General features: G+C 46.7%; 2 protein-coding genes across 2 annotated transcripts in view; both read right to left on the bottom strand.

Annotated features, from left to right (window-relative positions):
* The window catches only part of OC90 (otoconin 90), a gene marked incomplete at its 5' end in the record, with an annotated part of 40431 nt that extends 37264 nt beyond the window's left edge, over positions 1-3167 (bottom strand). The window contains one exon of the mRNA XM_082363209.1: positions 3102-3167. Within this exon, the coding sequence (XP_082219335.1) occupies positions 3102-3167 (66 nt within the window). The remainder of the gene's footprint in view (positions 1-3101) is intronic.
* The window catches only part of HHLA1 (HHLA1 neighbor of OC90), a 32685-nt gene continuing 11943 nt past the window's right edge, over positions 27-20768 (bottom strand). The window contains exons 5-12 of the mRNA XM_082363207.1: positions 19708-19764; positions 19511-19603; positions 16514-16812; positions 14437-14789; positions 11585-11653; positions 11179-11309; positions 9616-9772; positions 27-6977 (exon numbers count right to left, since the gene is read on the bottom strand). Coding sequence (XP_082219333.1) covers positions 6842-6977; positions 9616-9772; positions 11179-11309; positions 11585-11653; positions 14437-14789; positions 16514-16812; positions 19511-19603; positions 19708-19764 — 1295 coding nt within the window. The 3' untranslated portion in view covers positions 27-6841. The remainder of the gene's footprint in view (positions 6978-9615; positions 9773-11178; positions 11310-11584; positions 11654-14436; positions 14790-16513; positions 16813-19510; positions 19604-19707; positions 19765-20768) is intronic.

Raw genomic sequence — 20768 nt, 5'->3', positions numbered from 1 at the left:
GCATCCTTCTGCTGGCAGAGTCAGGTGCCCTTGGGGCTGGGGCTGTGTCCACCTGGAGGAGAACTGCCTTTTCCTAAGGAGGCCTCCGGGGCTGTCAGGGACCCTGTGGCAGTGCCATCTTGTGGGACTGAGGGTCCCCAAGCCTCGCCTTGGTCTGCGTGCACTGGAGGCCTGGCTCACCAAGATGTTCCCTGAAGACTGATTTCCACTTCATCTAGGACGTTTCTAAAAGCAAGGCCTTTCTAGCTGGACAGACCTGGGGTGGAGTCGGGTTGGGGGGCGGAGCAGGGCAGGGGGCTCAGGCTTTGCCTTTCCCTTGATGAGTGCCCGGAGCCAGACACTGAAACTGTCTTGTACTCATTTTCCTGGGCAGTAAGATGCCCATTTATCTTCCTCAGGGTGTCACGAGGATTGAATGGAGTAATCCTTCAAGGTGGGGCCTGCATAGCATGAACTAGGTGCTTAGTAAGGCCGGCCCATGACTAATGATGGTTATATTTCCACACCAGGTGCCCTAGGGAGAGACATTGGCCCACACAGGTTTGTAGGACTCTCATTGATGTGTCGTGCTGGATTTTTTCCCTGGGTAAATGCACCAGATGTTGTCCTCTGGCACTGCATCTCTTTGTCCAAGAGCTCAGAGTGCCTTTGAGTTTCTCGCTACATCTTGGAGTAGCATCCTGGTCTCAGGTGCCCCTCGAGAGCAGCCTCCCTCCCTCCCTTTGTTCCTCCCACCCTTACCATCCCTCCATCCTTTCCGCCCTCTTTTTCTCCCTCCCTCTCCCTTCCTCCATTCTTAACCCCCTCCCTCCATCCCGCCCTTCCTTCCTCTTTGGCCCCCTCCACAATCAGGAGAAGGGGGTGCCTACCGTGAAGGTCCCACTCGAAAGCTGCTGGATGAACGGTCCTTGGCTTTGAACAAGATGGGGACCGAGCCCTTTATACCCCAGGGAAAACCCTTAGTCATGCGCTCCCCCTCCCCCTCTTCACATCAAGAGGACAGCCTTTCCTGAATTTGGCAGGTGGGCTGCCTCTGAGGGGGAGGAGGCATCATAACGCTCTGGCTTGGAGCAGGTGAAGCCTCCATATTAAGAGGCCCATCTTGAGCCTCAGAGGAGACCCAGGCTCTAATTAGAGAACAATGGCTCCCCTGTTCCACTCACCCCTCCTCATCTCAAAGGCTTGGAGGCCCAGAGATTATGTCTCGGGGTCATCAGGGGAGCGCCAATGAAATTCACAAGAGCTCTCCCTCCAGGAAAAGGGCTGGCTTTGTCTAGTCTAGTTAATTTTCCAGCAAGAGGATCTCTGGGGTGATTCTTCTTATATGTGCCTGGCCTCTGGCCTGGGAATTTGATACCTCTTTCCTTTAGGGGTTTTCTGCCCAAGCTGGGGGGAAGGGCGAGCTGGGGCTTTGAAATCAGACACCCTAGGTTCCAGTGCCCATCCGGCTTACTCATTGCCAGAGGAATATGGAGCTTGGAGCTTGTCACTGCTCAGCCTTGACTCCGCAGCCATGGGGAGTAATCCCACGAGGACCGTGAGAATGAGGTGAGCCAGGTAAAGTGCCTGGATGGTAGCAGGGCCCATTAAATCCTAGTTCTTCCTCTTTCCTTGATAGCCCCCTCAGGAACTGTTTCCTTTGCAGATTTAACAAGGAGAGACAACATTTATTGAAAGCCTATTGCGCGCCACAAATGTTTTGACAGGATTTTGTCCGTATCATCCTGACAGTGGTAGGATGCAGCACTAGCTCCATTTTACAGATGAGACAAACAGGGGTCGTCGAGGTTTGAGGAGTGAATCCGAGCTCACGTGTGATGGGACCATTCTTGGCTTACAGGTGAACCTGGCTGTGAGCTGTTCCCTCCACCACTGCCTCCTGGAGAACCAGGGCTCATCCAGTGATCAAATCCAGGAAGAGCTGAGCCTTTACAGAGCCCACTGAAGTGTTTCTTCAAATCATTAGTTGTCCTTGTGCATCGAAGCTTTGTTTATAGATCATTAATTATTGTTCAGTATCTCACGTGCACAGAGGAATGAAGCTATGCCGTGCCCATCCTTTCTCACTAATACAGAAGACGCACCATCTCTAAAACGATTACGTCAAGGGGGGTAGATGGATCAATGTGGCAAAATTCATCTTTTCAGCATCTCCAGAGCCTAAGTTCTGCTCAATGCCAAGGGGTAATAACAATCTACATAAGTGTGTTGTTCTAGACATTTCTTGGGATTTGAGAAGCTCATCTTCTTCCCATAGCCAACAACAGGGTATCTCAACCTTAGCACTATTGATATTTTCGTCCAAATAAGTTTTCGCTGTTGGGGTCTCCTGTGCACTGTAAGGTGTTTAGCGGCATCTTGGGGCTCTACCCACTAGATACCAGTAGCAGTCCCCCTCCCCAAGTTGTGACAAACAAAAATGTCTCTAGATATTGCCAAACAAACATCCCTGGGGGTCCAGATCACCTCTGATTGAGAACCACTGGCCTACAATATCCCTGGAACCTTGGCCTTTTCCTTCTCTGTTGATTGAACAGCGTGAGAATCAAAGTTTTCACAAGAACTCAGACATAAGAGAAAAAAGGCTGTTGTATGGGAGTTTAAAATTTGAGATTGCATTATGATAGCACCCTATTTCCTCACGCACACGAGCCCCCAACACAGGGCACCTATCCAGAATAGGTGGACATAGCAACATGCACACACGAACTCATAGAAGCACGCAACGGGACTAGGAAACACACACGGAATCCCTTTTGCTCCCTTTTCCCCTCCCCCCCCTCCTTCCCCCTTCCTTTCTTTCTCTCACTAGTTTAGTTAGTCTTTTGGTCTTGAGTGAAATAGATAGAAATGCACCTGTGCTTTGCCTCCAGGAAGAATCCTGGTTAATGATGTTACGTGTGTAGCTGCATGGTCCCCTTCATTGGCTGGGGCACCGTAACCGTCCTATCTCTTTACCTCATCAGTAAACCACTGGTGGCCACATATGCACAAATGAGTAGGAACGCCAGGGTGGAAGCACCCCCTGAGGCCTCCTCATCGCCCTAGGCATCTGCCACATCTGGACTTATTCAGCCCAGGAGGGGTCAACCTCCCCTTACACTCCAGGAGACCGTGGACTCCAGGCTCCGGTCAGTTTTCCGTGGGCCCCATTTACTTCCCGCCATGGCTGCTGTTGGGATAGTGTGACCCTACAAAACCAGTCCCATGTGGTGCTCTGAGCCTTTGTCCCCGCTGCGTGGGCCTCAGACGTCCCTCACACTCGGGCTTTTAAAAGTTGTGGTCGTGCGTAATCATTATCCCTAAAGGATGGTTGGCGGGTTCCACACAAGCGGATAGCCGGGGGTTGGGACCAAGTCTTTCATCAGTCCATCCTCTACTTTCCCTGATGATAAATTACTCTCTGTGGAACCTCAGGGATCATTTCCTGCCAAAGGTCCCTAACTAATATCAATTTGATCCATCGCAGAGGGTCGGGTCAGATTAACCCACACTTAATGAATGGTGCTGTTTTCTTGATTCCTATCCAGGTACGAATCCCTTTGCCTTAGCAAATTTACTGTATCCTCCTCAGCTTTGCAAACAAGGGGCCCTTTGCAGGCCCTAGGAGGCCCGATCACAGCTGTTTATGAGCTTGACATTTGCGTAACGTTGAGGGCCCCTCAAGTGTCCTGGGGATTAACGATAAATCTTTCTGTGTTTGACCAGACAGGGAAGCATCGGGCTACTTCCCTCACGAAAGAACCTGATGTTCACTGGTCGTGCGAGGACACTCAGGGTCTTCCGACGGGGGAAAACTGTCTCCACTTGGCTGCTACTTGGAAAGTGGAGGGCATAGATCATAAAGGAGGGAAAGCTGATGTTCGGCAGCGTGCAAGGTGAGTGAGTGGAGGGAAGCCGTCCCTGCAGTGAGGAACGAGGGGGTCCAGGCGGGGCCGCTGGAGAGAGCTTAGTAACGCTCTGCGTAGACACCCGACATTTACAGAGATACTGGAGCAACCACAGACATGGAAATAGCATACAGGGACCTGATCCCATAAGGGGGATGACTCATTGTGTGATTGTGCCGTAGAGGGTTGACTCAGGAGGGCATTCAAACCATGCAACTGCCAAAGAAAGGTCTGGTCCTTCAACAGTTCCTAGGACATAACCTCTAAACCCTTGGAATATATTGCTTGATAAGTGTCTTTGTATACCTGGGGCTTTGGACCATGCCAGGTAGTCTAAGCTAACAAGGTGATTTGTAGTGGGTGCCATGAGTCACACAGTGTCACCTTGACCTCTGGAGGGGCTGGAGCCTGAGTAACTAAGCTCAGCTCACTTCATGTCCCCGCATGGCTGACCCCCAATAAAACCCCTGGACTCCATGGCTCGGATGGGTTTCCTGGTTGACGATACTCCATACACGCTGTCACACATCACTGCTGGAGGAATTCAGTGCTGTCCACGTGAGTCCACTTGGAGAAGACAACCAGAAGCTTGTGCCTGGACTCTTCCCTCTGCACCTTTTCCCTTGGCTGACCTTAATCTCTATCTTTTTGCTGCCGTCAATGGTAAAGGTGACTATAAGAACTTCTCTGACTTCTGTGAGGCCTATCAGTACATCATCAAACCTGAGAGCGCCCTTGGGCACCCCCAAATACAGTGGGACACACAGAAGAGAAATCAAGACCAGACATCAACAAAACAACACTCTCTACCTCCTCGTGAGGGAAGGTTCTCATCACCTCCTGTTTAGGGGGCTTGGAAGGTTATCTGGATCGATAGTACAGCAAGTCTGATGAGTTGTAGATAAGCGAGTTTGAATAAACTGTATAGAGAAATCATATGTGACTCTCTCCAGAGGATGCGTTCAGCTTTCCTCATTTATCCTTGTGTTGTCTTCCTGAAGTCCCAAGTTTAAGCCACTTCAGGGACTATGTCAGAGTCTCAGTGCCTGGACTGGTTTGTTCATGCTAGCATGGCACCCCACATCCCATTTCTCCAGTCTCAGTCATCATGAGAGTCCCTCGAGCGTAGCTACTAGGTGTCCATGACCTTGGAGCAGGCAAGGGAGTGAGCATCACTGCATTGACTGTGAGAGCTCTAATGTGTGGTCTTCCACATTCAATACCTTTCACAGATTCACAGGAGAGAAAGAATGGCTGCTTCCAAAAAGACCCACATTCAATTAATTGATGATCTGGCTGCAGCCTGGGTGAATTCTGCAAATGCAGCCAACTTGGGCCAGGGGCCAGGGTGAATAGATGTTGCCCAGCTTACTGTTAGGTCCCATTGCTTTTTCAAGACCTCAAACAGACTTGCAGATATTCTCGAGGCATTTTTGTTTTAAGGCTGGGAAAAAAAAAGAGAGGGAACTCATGGTATGGAGAAGGAAATGCTACAGAGACATAAATTCTGACAGCACCAGCGATGGCTCAGGCTCTTCCCAGGGGGCCAGTATATGGCAGTGCACAGGACAGGGTGTTACTCAGAGTCAACGTCAGAGAATGAAGGAACTTGTGCAAGACCCCCTCGCTAGTTAGCAGAAAAGTCGTGTTGAGAGCAAGCCTCGTTTCGCCAGTCTCTGCCCAGAGATGTTTTTCTAACACCCAGCTGTACCAGCCTCATCTCCCCAGTTTGCACAATGCTAATCTGAACTCATTATGATGTTCCGTAAATGTAAAATGCTGTTTGTGTGGAGATTTTAATGTGGTGAGGACAATAGAGGAGCTAGTCAATAAGCAGTTTACAAGATTTCCCATTCCCTCTCCCCACACCAAGTAAATAGATTTCTATTTTTGACTCCTGAGCCCCTCCAACACCCCCAGTCCAAATGCTTGGTTTTTATGATGCAGGATAAAGGTGACGGTGGAAGGAAAAGACAGCGGAAGTGGGGTGATGGATTTGTATAAGAAATAAGGAAGCTGTTTTTGAGAGATAAAAAAGTGAAAGGCAAAAGGAAAAGAAAATAATCAGAGGAGATATATGGAAACAGAGAAAGAGCCAGAAAGCTTGATTTTAGGAAAGTTATTGAGTGATGCGTTGGAAAATAAAGCCTAAAGAGAGGTTTTGAGATGGTAGCTTGTGGGAAGTGAGAGATAATGGAGGGGCAAAAAGAATAAGAAGAGTTTCTAAGAAGTGTTATCATGGATCTCATTTGATATTCTTCAAAAGCCACAAGGAAGGACTGGGCAGCTGAATTGTTTTTTGTTTGATTGTTTGTTGTCATGTAAAGCATGGCCATGTGACCACCTGGCTTATATTTGGGTTATACTTAGAAAGGATTTTTCACAGACTTCAACCTGGTTCCGTGCTTTTCAGAAAGCCAGAGTCCTTGACCAGACAGTTCAGGAAGATGGCACAATAAAATGGCCAAACTATTGGTTTTGGGAACGGACAGACTATGTCAGCCACTTTTGTCAGCAGGAGGAGAAGAAAAAAAGAAGATGTCTGACATCTCTGAGAATAAATGGGGCTCAGATGCCATGAGGACAAGGACAGAGGTACCATACACATCCACTTCTAGCACTTCAAGCTGCCTTCTTCTTCTTGAATTATTTGTATACGTTTTGCTTTGGTCAGGAATTTGAGTGCTTACATGGTGATTGTCTCCTGTTTCATTTGTCTTTGTCTTTTTAGCTTACATGGGGACTCAGAGAGGGTAAGAAGCTTGCCCAAGAGCACAGAGAAAGCAACAGTGTTTGGCTGGGCTGACTCCTGCTTTTTTTTTTTTTCAAACTGTTAGGTGAAGGGGACTCAGAAATACCCTAGACTCTTTTTGTCTAGGATCCATGATCACTAGATGAGTTATACTTCCTCCTACTGACCCCGTGCTAAGGCAGGAACATCACTCAGAGTTCTAGAACCTTTTCATAGAACGCGATTTACAATACAGTCCCGCTGTGTACTTACTGTGTGAGTGGAACACTCTTTTCACCCTCTGACAGATGTATGTTGCATTCTTCAGAAACCAGGAATAGTATTCAAGACAATACCTAAAGATTTAAATCACGGTTAAACGCAATTACTATCCTTTGTGGCTATAAGAAGAGAACCATACTAAAAAAAAAAATAAATCATAATGGCTAATTATTCATAGCAAGGAACTCCCTCTCCATCTTTATAGGCTGTGGGAGGAGAGGGAGAGAATGAGTCTGAGTAGGAAAAAGCTTAGACTTCAGAGTCAGAAAGACTTATTTTTAGTTCTACCGTCATTACTTACTAGAATGTATGACTTTCAGGCTGATTAATTAATTCTCTGGGCCTTGGTTTTTTCGTATGTAAACGAGAGGCAATAATAGAATCTACACTCAAAGGGTATCCTGAGGATGACATGCGATAACATTTGCAAAGTTCCCCAGCGGTGCGGGGTTTATCATAGGTGCTGGATCAATGATATTCATTTGTTTATTTTTGTGTGAGGTGGAGTAAGAGTGCAGGGCTGTTATAGTTAACAATGCAGCAAATACTTAGCAAAATAATATCCTGCTCTTGGCTGGTGGCCGCAGGGATTGCTTCAAAAGGCTTCAGTGAAAAGGCCACGCGTGTCATTAGGAAGAAGAGTTTTCAGGACAGGCTGTGTCACTGGCTTCACATAGGACTCTTGGGAACCCAATTCCCTTTCAATCCTTCGCCTGAGCTATGAGGAGGTTGGGCTAAATATTCTCTAACTTCTCTTCCATCTGTATCATTCTGTGATTCTCGCATATTCTAGGGAGCAACCAATTGCTCATGTAAAGCTGGCTGTAAAGATTTCCCAGGTTCTGTCACCCTCAATTTACAGGACACTATAAAACTCTGGAAACCGAGGCACAGAGATGTTGCTGCTGGAACTCTGGGAAAAGTCAAAACTCATTTGCAAGGCCCAAGTAGATGTTGGGAAGGGCAAGGTTTCCTGAATAGGGACATATGCTGGGACAGTGGCCTCCCATTTTTGCTGTAGCCACATGGAACTCTCCGTGGTCCTGAGATGTTCCAGTCTGCCTCTCACTCTCCACCTTTTGCCTGGAGTGGCCTCTCCCATTTTTTGCCTAACAAACTCCTATTCCTCCATAAGCCCTATTAGCTATTTCCTCTGGGGTCCCATGGCTCGTATTCTGCTATACGAGCTTGTATAGCAGAGCTTGTATCTGCTATAGCATCTGTCACACTTCTTTGTAATTTGTCTCTTCACATGGCCAACTGCCCCACTAAACCACGATTTTTTTTTTACCACAAGGGCTGTCCTATTCAACAAGCACACTGAGTAATGCCAGCCTCCTACTCTGTTACTCTTATCCCATATTCAATGCTTACTATACGATTATAGAACAATTCACTATTAACTTAAAGGGAAAAGAAGGGATACGCTCAGTTTTACAGATGCTTCATTTCTCTAAATTTAAATTTAAATTTTAAATTTCTTTCTGGAAATGTCTGCCTTCCTCATTATCCTTCCAGCAAATATGCAATATGGATTGTTCAAATCTGACTTTCTTCCGAGGGTGTGAGATTAATAGGTTTTGCCTGTGTGCGTGACTTGATTTTGTCACTTACTATGTCATATTTTAATGTGTGTTTATGACCATTTATTCCCCCCAGCTATGAAATCCTCAGTTTCCGGGTTTATTTCTGATTTGTCTCTATATCCTGCTGGCTCGGCTCAGTGTTAAATTGATACATAGTGGAGACTTGACACTTGTTATTGATACAAAGAGCTCGATAGAGAAAGAAGGAAGGAATAGTGGGCTGATCAAGTAGGAAAGTATTGTTGCAAAATGTCCTCTTCTTTAGGATCAGCCTGTGCTGTGGAGAAATGCCTCCACCTTGCTGGCTAACACCTTCAGGTCTACGAATCTTGCTTATTTCCCTCTCTGGGTGGAAGAAGCATCCACTCTGATTGAGAGATCCAAGACCAGGGCCAGAAAAGAGTGATGGAAAAAGGCTACCAACCTGAGCTAGGGGCTCAGAGCCCGTGGATAATGGGCATTTAAAAAGCTGAAAGATCTCGTAAGTAGACTTTGAAAATAACTTTAAAGATCTGAGAGACTGGCCTCCTACTATTGGAGCAGAAATATTCATCTACCTTGTTTGGCTCTGGGCTTACAGCCAAGGATAAATCCCAGAAGAAAGGACAGTGTGTCAGCTTTCCTGGGCAGGAAAACGTCCACACCTAGTCCTTCTTAATATAAGATGGGGTCTGCCTTCTAATTTTCCTTTTACATCTTTATTATTGAGTCAGCAAATGACTGCTTAGGGATTTATGAAAAAACTGGAATTTAGGTGGACATAACCTCTGATTAGTCTCTTCTGGCAAATCGTGCCAGGCTGAGGGCATTGGGGTTCCGGGACCACTCAAAATCCTCTGTAATTATTCCAGCAGATGTGACACAACACAAGTCAACTTGACAGCACTGACTGTGTCGTGGCCCGCCCTTGGCTCTGGGGACCCAGAAATGAATGAGGTTTCATCCTGGTTCTCAAGGAGGTGACAGTGCATTAGAGGACTCACTGGCGTGTGCATTCCTTGAGGTACCCCTGTCATCTGTGTGTGGATTACTTAATGCCTCGTCACTTAGTGGCCTGCAGAGGAGCCAAGGTGAATCAGAAGCCTGTAAATACTGGATGTAAAAAGCATTGAGTGGCTCAGGTTACCTCACTGCCTCCATCCTGGGGACTCTCTTCTGGCTCATGCAGAGGCATTGCTGGAAAAAGCGGCACAGCTCCATCAGGCAAGGGTTGAGCTTCTGGATGGCCAGCGTGAGAGGAACAGGGGTCATGGCCCCCTCCTTGAGGAGCGGCTCAGGACACCCTAGAAGATGCAATCCCAGACCATTCACATCAACAAGAATTTAGCAAGCATCTTCCCTTTGTCAGGGACTGTGCTGAGTGAATACTGTCTTGCCCCTGATCTCAGGTAGCTCGAGACCAACAGGTACACATGGCCTTGCTTCACCATGTCTGGTAAAGCTGCTGTGAGACTTTCCAGAGATAGGTAGAGAAAGGAGGGGGTCTGGTTCCTGGAAGAAATCAGAGATGGTCTCACTGAAGTTTTATTAAAAATAAAAGTTCTAATGAGAAATTTTATATTTCTCATTAGATGGATGGAACGATGGATGGATGGACGGAGCCATACAGAGATAAATATATAGATATAGATACAGATAAAGATATAGATAAAGATACAGATAAATATAGTCAACTTGTTTCCTAAACCTCAGTCTGACGACTGCCCCCATCTGCACCACTCCTGTGTTTCTTTAGAAACCTGGAGAAAACAGGGCTATAATTTCCTATGGTAGCATAATCACGTCTTTGTGTCTCAAAGGCCCATTCACCATTCACTGCAGGTTGAGAATGGGGCTGAGGCAGATCTTAGGTGATATGAAAAAGGAGATGGTGCAGGGTCCAGCAATTTAATAATGCCCCGTTGACATATGACTAGAACATTCAGGTCCAGGAACATTCAGGAAAATAATATTGAAAGGCATCTAGGAGTGGGAGGGACCCGAGGACTCAACCAGCTTTGAAGGACTCACTTTGTGTCAATTTCTCTCTCATGGAAACTGGCTCCACAGGAAAAAAGGAGAGTTTGACATCCAAAAATTGGAAAAATGCAGCGTAAACCACAGAAACTCCAAGTCCTGAGCCTCTGTCAAGAGTCCTGAAAGCCCACGTCCAAGCCCAGGAGAGGGATTCCCCTAGAATTCTGTAAGAATGAAGTGTACAGGAATGTCCTTTCACACGGAATAGAAGTAAATGGCACCCAGTGGCTGGGGGTGGACTTTTGGAGTCATCCTATTTTCCTTCCCCTCTTTCTGCTAACATCATGCTCATTGTAAGAACAGCTTCCGTTTACAAAGTGTACAGCACATTCTCAGTGGGTGTCCATTCAATAAAAGTTGATTGAATTAAGTTATATGGAGCTCTCCAGTTCCAAATCACTTCCACACACATTATCTTACCTAATACAAAACCCTGCAGAGATAAGACATTTTTAGTGCCCACGATAATTGTTATTATTCTTGCTTTACAGCGGAGGAAACTGAATTCTGGAATTTGAGCGCAGGAGGTTACCTCACCAGTAAATAGCAGAGCTAGGATTCAGATCCCAGCAGTCTGAATCTAAATTTATCAAACAAACCTCTTTTTATTATACTACACAACTTCGTCCAAAACAAACAAAAGCTATAGGAGCGACAGGGCACTGGTACGTACTTGAAACCTGGTGGGGTCCTGGGACGAGGGCTGGCTCTTCTGCAGGGGTAAAGGACCACGCAGCAGGGAGATCACCTGCAAGGACAACAATGGCCTCGCAAAGGTCAAAATGAAATGGACCTGGGGTATACACACAAGCAGAGAATCATGGCATCTTAAAGATAAAGAGTTCTATAAATCCATAGGGAAATTGTAGTCAAGAAAGAGAAAGTGATTTATGCAAGATCATAGGGTGATTTAATAGGACAGCAAGACAGTTCTCCTGCCTCTCCGCCTGCTAGAACCAATAAAATACAATAACAAGCTTAGTCTGCCTACAGGCACCCCTGTCCCGTCACACCCCTGCCCCTAAACGATATTTTCCACCTGGGGTATTGGGTTCCTCTTTCCAGGGCCACATTCTTACCTGCCTGTGGATATCTGGGGGCCGGAGCCTTGGTAGGGCTTGGAGTCTGTGTGCCAGGGGTGAGTGGGCCTGGGATGAGAGGAGAGAGAGTTGAGCTTGAGTTTCTTCTAAGGATGCATGAGCAGAAGAGGCCCCCTGCCACCAGTCCTGCCCTGTTCATCCACTGCTGCTTATCAAGCCAGGTAGCTGGGGGTTGCTGAGGATGCAGAAATGAGTAAGAAATAGACTCTACAATGGAGGCACCCCCAGTGTTGAGGAGGAAATGGGCGAGTCCCATCAGTAACTGTGATACAGTGTGTTGGTGCCATTGGAAACCCGCTAACACTGGTATGAAATGGGAGAGGAGTGGACTTGCGTGGGCCATGTCCGGGCGCGGTGCTCCCAGGCAAAGAGGACACGAGATGCTCTTCATTCACCTGAGTCTGGTGTGCACGCTTACCCCATCCCCACCCCTATGCACTGCCCAGCACCATCATCATAGAATGTAGGCTCATCTCAACAATTCTTTTGATCCTGTTCATGAAGTCCTGATTTAAGGACCACTTTGGCAAGTGATCCTGCTGTCAAGATGCATGCCTCTGGCAAAACCAGCAAAGCAGCCTTCTTATAGGAAATGAGGGAGAGGAGGAGGAAACAGGCACTTTCACTCGTGTGGTTAAGCGGAAGGAAAGGGGTGAGGCTGGGGGTGCAACAGGAGCACGGGGATGGGGGATGGGGCAGGTGACATCTTCTCTGGGATGGAGAAGCATAGCCGTAGGTGAGGGGAACAGGCCTTCCAAGCAGAGGAAAGCGCGTAATAAGCAAAGACTCAGAGAAGTGAGTGGAAGGCTGTTTGCTATGGCTGGAGTCTGAAGGAAGACGTGGAGGGGTGGGGTGAGGTCTCAGAGCCTGGGCTGGACCCAGTGCAGTGTTGCAATCCTGCTTGTTCCTTATTAGGCTCCTCTGCTGGGATGGTGGGTGTGGCAGCATTGAGTTCAACTGCCTCAGTAGCAGAGATGGGCAGCATGACACATTTACAAACAGATAACTATGGGCAGGAGGCCCAACTCCAGCGGGCAACCTGGTCGTTTTCTCAGAGCCGGTCAGCATCCTCTTTGGTTTTTTGTGTTTTTTGTTATTTATTTATTTATTTATTATTTATTTTTGGCTGCGTTGGGTCTTTGTTGCTGTGTGCGGGATTTTCTCTAGTTGCGGCGAGCGGGGGCTACCCTTCGTTGCGGTGCGCAGGCTTCTCATTGCGGTGGCTTCTCTTGTTGCCGGAGCACGGGCTCTAGGTGCGCGGGCTTCAGTAGTTGTGGCACGTGGGCTCAGTAGTTGTGGCTCACAGGCTCTAGGCGCACGGGCTTCAGTAGCTGTGGCATGTGGGCTCAGTAGTTGTGGCTCACAGGCTCTAGGCACGCGGGCTTCAGCAGTTGTGGCGCACGGGCTTTGTTGCTCCGTGGCATGTGGGATCTTCCCCGACCAGGGCTCGAACCCGTGTCCCTTGCATTGGCTGGTGGATTCTTAACCACTGTGCCACCAGGGAAGTCCTCAGCATCCTCTTTGGATTCCCTTCCAGGCACTGACTGTAAGCCCCTGAACACAGAAGGCACCGCTGACGCTTGCTGCCTGGGTGTGTTTCTATGTAGTTCTGGAAGATGAGCAGCCTTAACTCTAACCCAAACACAGAGCTGACTTGTCTGTGGTCACTGTTCACAGTTTAACTAAATGACTGCAGAATCGCAGAGGATTAGAGCTGCAAGGGGCCGAGGGCAAAAGCAGACACACGCTCTCCTCTGGTTGACATCCGCTTTGCCACTACCCTCCTGAGCGTGTGTCCTGAAGCTGGCTGCTACGCTGTCGCCCTGGGGGCAGTAGGACAGGGCAGTAGGCGTTGCCATTGATTGAGGGATTCCAAGGTGCTCCGTGTGGAGCTGAACACCTTACAGACATCACTTAACTGAATCAGCACAACCACTCTGAAAAGTAAGCATCACCTTCCCCATTTCGAAGATGAGAAAACCAGGACTCAGAGAAATCAAAAGAACTGCCGAGGAGACAGCAGTGGTGGAGTCAAGATTTCAACGCTACTGTGTCTGAAATAAAGGCCAGAGCTCAAAGCCTCAGGGCTCTGCTGGCTGCTGTTGCCTGTTGGCCAAACCCAAGTATGTTAGCCTGTATTTTTCCCGATGCCATTATGTCAGGTGTTTCTCCGATTTAAGCTCTCAGTTGCACTCCCAGACCTGTTTGTGCAATTGAGATTTTGCACCTAAAGTTAAGACTTTACATTTGCACCCTTTGAAATTCATTTACTTCTTCCTCTCTACTTCTTCAGAAATTCAGGTAATTCAGCAAGCTTTTACTGAATGTCTGCTGTGTTTCATGGGAACTGGAGAGTAAAGACACAGGCCTTTAAAGAGAGCATGGTCCAGAGGGGAGAAAGGTCAAGTTCGTGGCCCCTAACAGCACAGCAGTGATGAATGTTACGATCCATTGAAAACACAAGCATAGAAGAAGGGCTTCTGGCTGCAGAGATCAGAGGAAGTGATTTTAAAAACACGTAAACCATTTGTGTCTGATTATAGGAGTAGAAAATACGGAAAATTCATGACACTGAAGTGAAGAAAAATCAAATCTTATCTATTGATACTTCCCAGATATCAGTCAAGGTTAACATGTTGTGAATTTCTTTTCAGTCTTATTTTGGTTTATTTTTTATTTTCTGTGTATCTGTATCACACACGCACACACACATAAATACATAGACAAACACAAAATTGGAATCACACAGTTTTTCAGAGCTCAGGCCTTCCTCATATTATGTGATTACATTTTAACGTGCATATCACTACATTTGTGTATGTAATTAGTGCAGTAGGAGTGAGAATCCTCTCTTACCTGAGGTTGGGCTGGTCCCTGACGGGCTGCCAGGCGTGGCCGCTGTCTTGGCAGGAGTCTCGGAAAAGCTCCGCGTGTTCGTGGCCTCCTCGGCCTCTGCAGGAGACGTCGGCGGGGAGGAAAGTGTTTCCCAGGGAAGCCCTCCAGGTGTTTTCTCACTGGTGGCCTGAGCCCAGGGCACAGGTAGTGTGGAAGCCCACGCCTGCCTGTGGGCTGTCACCCATGGAGTTCCAGCCACCTTCCTGGTAGCTGCACAAGTGACAGTAACAGGGCACTTACATGCTTGACCGCTTTGATTCAGGTGTAAAATTGACAAGACATTGACATATAATCAAAGGGTACATGCAATGCACATGCATAATATAGATAATCCAGGGACTTCAACCCTACCCTGAATTGCCATAAGGGGACCACACTAAACTTTGTTTTCCTAACTACTAATTTTAAAAAATTCTCCAAATTCCTAGGACGCTGAACAATCAGCTAGGGTGTGTGTCCAGAGGACAGTGGACATTGTCAAATTTAAGAAATACAATTCTAATCATGTGATACAATGGAAAGGTTTCAGGTAAGGGGACCTGGAGGTGTAAGTTCTGCCCCCACCTCCTCCATGCTGTGAACTCTGGGGCAAGTTACTAAACTCTTTTCAGCTTTACCACTGAAATGGCAGTGACGATCATGATGATGCCTGACTGACAATATCACAGGACGGTTATTAAGACAAGTCTTCCCTCGCTGGTCTTTTAAACAATTGCCAGATGTTTTCACTTGTTCATTCCCATGTTAAGAATTAAAATAAATTTTTTTCAGGTTTTACAAAACTTATCCCCGGGAGGATTTTAAATCTATAAGTTAAGTTGGGAGCAGTTGCCATTTTAAAACTATTCCAATTTCTCATCCAGAACATGGTATAACCCTTTATTTATTTAAATGTGCTTTTATTACTCTCTTGAAAGTTTTGTAGTTTTTCTCATGCAGAACTAGCACTTTCCCTCTCAGAGTGATAGCGAGATATTTTATGACTTTTCTTGCCACTAGCAATCACATCTTTTTTCATATTATACTGGAAAGCTTTCTAATTTTGTATAATTGTCTTGATGCGGATATATTACTAAAAAATTTCTAGTTAGTGAATCTGATTCCTTTTCCTCGTTCTTGTTTCCCTGTCTGCTTGACTGTTATCAGTCCTCAACCCCCTCAGGGGAGCCCCCCTCTCTGGGCTTTCCAGGACAATAGCTCTTTGTAGGCTGGATAATAAACTATCAGTTTACTTGTCTATGTCTCTCTCCCAGATCTGAGAGCTCAGGAAGGAAAGGGAACATTGATAGAGCTGTGTTTTTTGACAGCTAGCCTGGGGTCTGATATTAAATATACGTATTGATGAGTGAATGAATGAATGACTGTATTCTGATGACTGTGGTCCATTGTTGGAACTCATTGAGACATAATCGTCTTTTAATGAAAGAGTTATCTCAGCTGTCTCTTATTGCAAATAGAGTAAGCGTGCCTTTTACATCTTCAGTGACAACACCACTGATCAGTGTTCACAAAAATGATGGGAAAAGAAGAACTTCTCAGCAGGTCAGCAGCAGCAGCTTTTTACACTGGCAGCAAGTCATTAACATATTCTTGGCAACATTATCCAGCCAGCTACAAATTAACCTAACCCTGCCTGCCATAAAATGTTGACTGCATTTCACCATTTAGTGTGAATTTCAGGAGAGATATTGCTACCAGCTCTGTTAAAATAAAAATACCTGATGTTACCATATACCACATTTATATTACTACTGTGGGATGCTGGGTGAAGGGTATGAGGGAATTTTGTACTATTTTTGCAGCTTCCTGTGAGTCTTAAACTATTTCAAAATAAAAAATTATAAAATTAAATGTTAGAAAGACATTATGCCAGTGGACATTTGTTGCCTTTGCTTATAGGTATCACACCCATACTGGTTCACATCTATCTCTTATTAAAGGGCTGCTGAACAAAGATGTTGGTGGAGAAGGGATAAAGGAAGGATTTCACTTATTTATCTGAGCCTAGAGGGAAGTGCGGGGAGAAACAGGACGGGAGAGGAAGGGGTGAGAAATCTCACCCCAGGCTGGGAGGGTGGGAGAGGCGCTGTCCAGGGTGGCGGTAGCTCTGGCCGGGGCTCTGCTGTGACCCTCAGGACGCTTGTTTGTGTTCATGGTCTGCTCTCCCTCTGAAGGAGGGGTTGACTCTGTCCCGGGAGAGCTTCTCAGAGCAGACACTCCCGCGTTCTGGGATCCACGTGGGGGACTTGTCCTTGGTAGTGTTTGCTGGCTTGTGGGTGTGAGCTGTGAAGTCAGGGCCGTCCCCCTGGTAGCTGCACATTCAAGGAGACAGTCAATGGCAGCTTTACTATGCTTGACACTTTGCACACAGAGAACTGTCGAGCCACTGAAAGGTCACTGGACAGCAAATATACAGAATGCAGAGATTCCAACCTTACTCGGAGCAGTACGTTACATCACCGAGAGGAAGATTTCTCCTTGAATGACAGATCAAGCTAAAATATCGAGGGGTGAAAATGCCACGGACAAAAGCAATGTGCACAGAATGCAAAGCTGCCAGGCAAAAAGCATCAGACACTTGAGGTGTTTCCTGAACAGAACCTGGATCCTGTCAGGGTCCTTGCCCACTTCGCAACCCTCAACCCCTCCACAGCTCTGGCACTGGTCCCAAGAAGAGGGATTAGATTTGCTCATGTGCCCTCTGGGTATGACTAGGGGCCAGAGGTGAAATTTGGGGGAACTAGGGGCTGCCTGTAAGAAACTCACTTGAAAGATGGGTCCCGGGCTTCCCTGGTGGCGCAGTGGTTGAGAATCTGCCTGCCAATGCAGGGGACACGGGTTCGAGCCCTGGTCTGGGAAGATCCCACGTGCCGCGGAGCAACAAGGCCCGTGAGCCACAACTACTGAGCCTGCGCATCTGGAGCCTGTGCTCCGCAACTAGAGAGGCTGCGATAGTGAGAGGCCCGCGCACCGCGATGAAGAGTGGCCCCCGCTTGCCGCAACTGGAGAAAGCCCTCGCACAGAAGCGAAGACAGAAGGAGATCTACACAGTGCTCTTGGATGTTCCATGAGGAAAAGGAGGAAGAGGTCCAAGTGTTCATTAAGCCTACCTCAGGAAGGCTTAGGGGATGGAGGCTGCATGTTAGGATAGGACAGGCTCTCACTAGCCCATAAGGTCCCCTCCTCTGGGTGGACAAAGCCTGGCCTGCAGACAGGTGGGATTTCGGCCCCTACTTGCCCCTTAGGCAGGTAACTGTGTGTCGGGCACAACCAGTGCAATTGCAGAAGGTGGCCCTGCAGCCTCAGTTCCTCTCTCCTGCCTTACTTCTGAGCTCAATATCACCCCACATGCACCAGAAGCCCGGTCCTTGCTCTCAAATTAATGGACGTGGGACTGAGTGCCTGCCAATCAAACTATCACTCAGCCAGGTGACTGGCTATCAAACACATCACCTTTGTGTCAACTTGTTCATATGTTCTCTCTTCTCAAGCAGTTGTTGCTGGGAAAACTTTACAGGAGCACAAAAGGGGAGACATAATTGAGACTGGGGGTCAGAAAGTCATGAAAGGACTCTCTGAAGAAGTGAGATTGACTCAACCTTCAGATCTGTCCTCAGAATTGGGTAGGTGAGGGGAACCCACCAAATGCCCATTTCATCTCCTTATCAAGCAGCCTTATTCCATACAGTTGAAGTCCCTTCCTCAGCATAACTAAGAGATGCCCTACAATAAATACCAACCAAGGCAGCCCTCTGGAGTGGAATTGGAGGTTGATTGTAAACTTCATTTCACTCCAATAAACACGGATAAAGAACCTACTATGTGCAAAGTACAGTGTGAGGCACTGAGGGGAAAGCAGACTATGGAGATGAAGGAGACGGTCTCTGCCTTCAAGTATGATTCAGTGAGGAGACACACAGATAAAGTCATCTGTGATACAACCTGGAGTAACAGTCCAAATGACTTATAAGTGTGTGTTGTAGAATCATAGAAGACAGAAGACTAATTTTGACTGGGGGATTCTTTGGAAAGAGGAGGCAGCAGCTGTGCTGGCCATTGACAGACAAATTGGATTCTGAAATATGGAAAAGTAGGGAAGTTCCATTCTGGTATAATAGCATGAGCAAGGTTGCAGGGGCATGGAGATGTATGCCGTCTGCAAGAAGGGCAGGGATTTCAGTGGAGTTTTAGCAGAAGATTTATGTAAAAGAGAGTAGGTAGGGTGGGCTTGATGACAGACAAATGTATACTCGATGTTAAGGACTTCAGACCCCCTGCTGCTGGCTTAGGAGTTCTGAGCAATGAAGAGACATAACCTAATTATTTTATCACTCTTATGACAATGGATGGGTATTTCAGAGAAATAAGAGACTAGGTCAAAGGAGATTGGTTCAGAGGCTATTATAGTAAAGATAGATGACAAGGACTTGAACTAAGATAATCATAGCAACAGATGATGATCTTGGAAGACCAGCCAGATTCCAGAAACTTTATTCAGCTAGAAATGACACATAAGTATAGGGGAGAAAGATGGCTTTAAGGCGGTTCCAAAAAATGCCACCTGATGCCAGAGAAAAGGCAGGAAGATGGGTAGATGTGTGTGGAGGGGTAGAGGATGGTTGGGTACGGTCTGAGTATTATGGAGTGGCAATGTCTACAACAGGGTCACAAATTCAAATACCTACAAAAACCAGGTAGTTTATATGAGAAAAAAGTGCAAGGCAACAGGGAGAAGTGAGGGCTATGGAAAAGAGGAGAAACGTGTCTCTCCTAATGGGGAGGATGGCTACTCAACCCCAGTTGCCATGGGGAAGGGGGAGGGTCCAGGGCTGCCAGATCTTCTGCAAAAAAAAAAAAAAAAATCTATAAATTCAAAAAATTTTAATGACGAAATCCTCTGATTTTAACACAGTACAGCTAAATAAAATACCTGAGGGCAACATTCAGTCTTCAGCTTGCTAGCTGGGACCCTGGTCTGGAGACTCTATAGTAGGAATTTGGGAGGGTTACACTCACCCAGAACACCAGACATGCTGCTGGTAAATGTGTAATTGATAACAGGAGATTTTTCCGCCATCTCCCAGAAGTCAGAAATATTCCTTCCTGCAAGAACCACACCAACAAGGTCAAATCTTGGGCTCACCTGCTGGAGGGCTGTGTTTAATTCTCAGCTCAGAGAGCTTGTCAAAGAATGGCTGGTGGTTCACCTGACTTTCCTGACATCACACAGATGAAGATGCAGTCAGATTCATTCGCTTGACTCACTGCAAGACAGACCAGGATACAACAGGACTTAGCAATGGGTCTGAAGCTGTTAAGTCTTTGGTTGAAATGAAAATGAAGTTGGAAATCTCTAGCTCTGGATGCTATAGGAAAATAAGGCTAACTCCTTATTTAGGAGCCCTGATTTTCAGTCAGCCCCGAGTTTCTGGTTTTAATTTTTTTGATGGAGGAAAGATGCAGTATAATGTAATGGCTAAGGGCAGAGCCTCTGGGGTCAGCGTCCAGGATTACAACATTAGCTCTGGCACTGATTAGTTAAGTGAGCATAAATGAACTGCTTGACCTCTCTAAGACTCAGTTCACCTATCTTTAAAATGGTGAAAATTCAAATCCCACAGTACCTTATTTGCACTTTCCAAATCCCCAAATCTCCGTAAGATGGAAGGTTTTTGTGTGAGTTTGGTACCGACTCATTCAGTGGCAAAACCTGAATTGACAGATGCGAGGCTATTGTAGTTTATCTATCCTTCTTAGTGTAAAGGGTCAACCATTTGGCTAAATGAATATGAGTGTGTTTGATTTACAGCAGGCTGTCCTGGATGCTGCTGGAGGTGTTCTGTCAGGTATAGGGTAGACACCCTATTACGCCATCAAAAATCCGAAAACTTCTGAGTTCCTAAGCATACTTGTCCCTGAAGATGCTGCCTGAAGGACTGTGGATGTGTGGTTGGAAATCTCTGGTAGGGTGGCTATGATGATCCAATGAGACGATGTACGTGAAACTCTAAGTATGGTGCTTGGCAGGTAGAAGAGCTCAGTAAATAGGCATAATAGTAATAATGGCTCTTGTTAATGTGGTCCTATTACTATATGTATTAATAGTGACCAAGAGCATGGACTTCAGAGCCAGATCACCTGGGTTAGAATTCTATCTCTGCAGAATGATCTTGGGCTAGTTCCTTAACCTCTCAGTGCCACAGTTTCCTCACCTGTAAAGTGGAGATAAATATAGTAGCTACCCCATATGGTTATGGTGAGGATGCAA

Source organism: Balaenoptera borealis, assembly GCF_965194805.1.
Source record: "Balaenoptera borealis genome assembly, chromosome: 17".
Classification (NCBI taxonomy): Eukaryota; Metazoa; Chordata; class Mammalia; order Artiodactyla; family Balaenopteridae; genus Balaenoptera; species Balaenoptera borealis.
The sequence above is the reverse complement of the archived record's forward strand: the minus strand, read 5'-3'. Positions and strand labels throughout refer to the sequence as shown.